The sequence below is a fragment of the Lipotes vexillifer genome, unplaced genomic scaffold, assembly GCF_000442215.2.
Source record: "Lipotes vexillifer unplaced genomic scaffold, Lipotes_vexillifer_v1.1 scaffold70, whole genome shotgun sequence".
Taxonomy (NCBI): Eukaryota; Metazoa; Chordata; class Mammalia; order Artiodactyla; family Lipotidae; genus Lipotes; species Lipotes vexillifer.
In genome coordinates this window covers 1,080,247-1,084,289 of record NW_006789896.1, presented here as the reverse complement: position 1 = coordinate 1,084,289, position 4,043 = coordinate 1,080,247, and the positions used below count along the sequence as shown (strand labels likewise).

At 40.5% G+C, this 4,043-nt stretch overlaps 1 protein-coding gene across 1 annotated transcript in view; it reads right to left on the bottom strand.

Annotated features, from left to right (window-relative positions):
* The window catches only part of WDR59 (WD repeat domain 59), an 89,511-nt gene that overhangs the window by 17,856 nt on the left and 67,612 nt on the right, over window positions 1-4,043 (bottom strand). The window contains exons 19-20 of the mRNA XM_007462941.1: window positions 2,797-2,930; window positions 1,479-1,560 (exon numbers count right to left, since the gene is read on the bottom strand). Coding sequence (XP_007463003.1) covers window positions 1,479-1,560; window positions 2,797-2,930 — 216 coding nt within the window. The remainder of the gene's footprint in view (window positions 1-1,478; window positions 1,561-2,796; window positions 2,931-4,043) is intronic.

Here is a 4,043-nt window from a genome sequence, read left to right as displayed (position 1 = left end):
GAGCCATGGCCGCTGAGCCTGTGCTCTGCAACGGGAGAGGCCACAACAGTGAGAGGACCCAAAAAAAAAAAAAAAAAAAAAAACTTAAAAGAAAAAGAAAAAAAAACACTTTAGGAAGTAATTTTTCCTCAGATAATGTTTTTTCAGAACGTGAACCAATCTTCTCATCAACCCTGTGAGGCAATTATTCTCTTGGGTCTCATTTGACCAATATACAGAGGCTGAGAGAGTCGGAAATACTTGGCCCAGTGTTAACACCACTTCGGAGCAGAGTCAGGCTGATGCCTCCTGTTAGAAATTCCCCACTATTTCCACTACTTTGTTTTGCCTTCTTAGTGTTTGCAGAATTTTAGGTGGCTGGGTCCTTAGAGAAACAGATTAAATCCATGACTCTAAGTTTTACTTAAAAGGGTTTGCAGCAGAGACTTGACAATATTTACTAGGAGACAAAAGGAAATCTTAGGGATTTTTCAATCAGATAAAAATTAAGGGGAGGCCTTAGCTATGGGTCATTTTTAGGGTTACAAGGAAAAAACTGAGCAGATAGGACAGCAGCTCATAGTTTCCACTGCTCAATCTAATCCTCACACTAAAGAATAAAACATGCAATAGAGACAGAACATAGATTAGTGGTTGGCAAGGGCTGGATGGGGGAAGAGGGGCTTGAGCAGTGACAAGGAGTGTGCGGTGCCTTTACAGGGTAAAGGAAATGTTCCAAAATTGTTTATGATGATGATTGCAAAATGCTGGGAATATACTAAAAGCCACTGAATGGTACATCTTAAATGTGTAAATTGCATGGTCTATGGACTACAATCTCAATAAAACAGTTAAAAAAAAAAAACACCAGGAATTCCCTGGTGGTCCAGCGGTTGGGAATCCGCGCTTTCACTGCCGAGGCCCCAGGTTCGATCCCTAGTAGGGAACTAAGATCCCGCAAGTCGTGTGGCACGGCCAAACAAACATAAATAAATAAATAAATAAAAAACAAAAAACCTCACCAATATAGGAGCAACTTGCTTAAGCACTGATGTGTTTCTGCAAAGATGAAGGAAATTTTAATTCTTGTAATATTACACCTTGTTTTAAAACTGAACGTGTCTCTATCTTAAGGAATGCCTTGGTAAACCTTTTATGAAATGAAGCATTTTTAAAAGTAAAAAACAAACAAAACAGAACTGAGGGTGTAAATGGCAAAGATAAAGACGTCCAAATTTACGTATTAACCTGCCTTAGAATAGAAAAGGGATGTTAAAACACTTAGTAAATGCTTTAGGACCTCCTCAACTAAGCACTAATAAGAAAACATCTAAGGGATTTTAAAAGCTGCTCTAGTCCTACAGTTTGGCAAAGAAAATGGGAAAGAAATTACAAAACAGGAGGTACACCTTGAAATGTCACTAAACCACAACAATAAATTGAAAGGAACCTGCTCCAAGAGAAAAATCCAGATCTCCAACAAAAGGAATGGAAAATACCTGGACGAGATCCTTCCTTCCAACAAGCAAGGCAGAAGTGGCATTCCTCTGACATGTTTCTTGAATATCATTCACATTCAATCTGAAATTTAAGAATAATTAAAAAGTTTCTTTCCAGTTGACTTCTAAATCAATTACTCCTGGCTTAACAAATAAACTAAAAACTGCCTCTTTGGTTGTCACTCAAAATGTTTTATTCGTATTGCCCTTAAGCTCCCTTTCTACATAACATGGAGAAAAAGATTACCTACAGCTGATGTTACACTGTAACACTGCCTTCAGGCCTGCAGAAGGTGAAATTGCTTACCTCTTTGAAGTCAGGAAAGGAGGCCAGATTCAAAGAACAATTTGCCAGCTAGCTTTTCTGGGGAGTTCCCCAGGCTTAAGGGTTGAATAAAAATTGATTTAGATATGTATAATGCTGACTGTAGATTCTAACAAGGAGTAATGTGCTGTACATAAACAACAAAATAAATATTTTTTATTATGTGTTCAAGTTCAGGAAGAAGGGGAACCACAGGTCAGCAGCTTCTGTGTGCCTGTCACCTACCTCCCAGCTCCCTTCAACCAAAGTAGCTCTGCTTTTAAACTGTTTTACATATTAAGTACAGGAGGCAGAATTCTGAGACTGTGCCCAAGATTGCTGGCCCCTGCTATACATGCCTTGTGTAAACCCTCCCTTTAAACGGGGTCAAGACCAGTCAATACTGATGATATATCACTCCCGTAATTGTCAAAAGGGAGATTCTCCTGGGTGGGCCTGACCTAATCAGATGAGACCTTAGAGAGACAGTGAAGCATCAGTGAGACACTCCTGCTGGTCTTGGAGAAGATGAAATTCCCTGAGTTCTCCGGCTGCAAGGAACTGAATTCTGCTAACAACCTGAATGAGTTTGGAAGAGGACCCTGAGCATTGGTTAAGACCACCACCCGGCTGACTTCGTAATTTCAGCCTGGGGAGACCAGAGCAAGGACCAAGGTAAGCCATGCCCAGACTCCTGACCCAGAGAAACTTTGAGATAATAAATGTGTGTTGTTTAAACGCTAGGTCTGTGGTAATTTGCTATGCAGCAGAAGAAAGCTAATGCACTGGGCCTCTTCTAAAAAGGATTCCAGTATCTCAAAAACTAAAATAAACAGGGAGTTCCCCAGTGGTCTAGTGATTAGGATTCCAGGCTTTCAACTGCCTGGGTTCAATCCCTCGTCAGGGAACTGAGATCCTGCAAGGCACGGCCAAAAAATAAAATAAGATAAAATAAACAACTTTGATATTCATGTCTAAGTGGGAAGCACGGCATAGTTGAAACTCTGAACTTACATGTATAGTTCTCCCAATGACTTGTGAACAGGAAGAAGGCAGGCAATGTCCTGAATGATCACTTTCCCAGCAGCCTTGATTGGTCGATTCCCAGAGTCCGATCCCTCACGCTTACTTTTCCATCTCCTTGATTTCTGGGGGAAATGACAAGATATAACTAATGGGGACTTCGATGAATGGAAACCTACATTTGCAGAGCACACCATAGTTGGGTCATTGGTAATTTGCAGAGACCTTGCATTACATCATGCCCACAATTATATGAATCAGCATCTGTAGAAAATAAAAGGATGACAAAGGGCATTGAGCTCATGGCCCAGAATCCTAAGAGGAAAATAAGCACCTACTGCAGTGCTATATACATTCTGCAGGTGCTCAAAAACACCTTGAAGCCAGAATTTAAAAAAGAAAGAACAGCAAGTAAGTAAGTTAGTAAAGACGACAAAAATGTGGGAGAAGAGCAACTTTTAAGGTTGGGTTCAGCCCTAGGTTCAAAATTCTTGCTTGAAACTAATTAAAGTTTTTTTTTTCCTTTCCTTTTCAGACAATTTAAATTGGATTTGTTGAAATTTAATTCAGACACAGCAGTGTGGGATCTGCAAACTTTCATCTATGGGAGGCAGACACAGAAACTGAGCAGCTCAAGAAAAATTACCCTGTCTTCCCTAGCAGATTTGAATTATTTCTAAAAGTGATCATTTAGAATGTCAAAAATACCTGAGCAGAGGGACCTGGGTAATGGATGTGGAAGATCATAAGCAATTATCCTATTTCCCCAGAGCCTTCCCTACAAATGGCTACAGAGGAGCCTGTATGTGGGAAATGAGAGATGTCCTGGAAAATGAGAATTATGAGAGTGTAGCCCCATCTGGTATCTTCAAAATGACGACCGGCCAAGGGAGCAATATTCTATTTTATTTTATTGCCAGAAGTTAGAAAGGGGGTCGCCAAAGTGATTCATCTCAGGAGGGAAGTGACATATTTATTAACAAAGGAGGCAAAAGGAACCAGTGAAAGGGCCCTGTAATGTGGAGTCAGAAAACCAAGTCTTACTGGTCTTATTAACACATGCCCTGGCTCAATGAGATCCCAGGCACGTTCCTTTTTTGCAGTGAATTCAGGCTTGTGTCACTCTCTCTTTGCTCACTTGTAACTCTGGGCTCATGATAAGCTCTGTGGTTCCAATCTCACAAGGTTAATCAGGGGACAATGAAAAGGTGAGACTGCAAAGTGTCAACGGAAAGAGT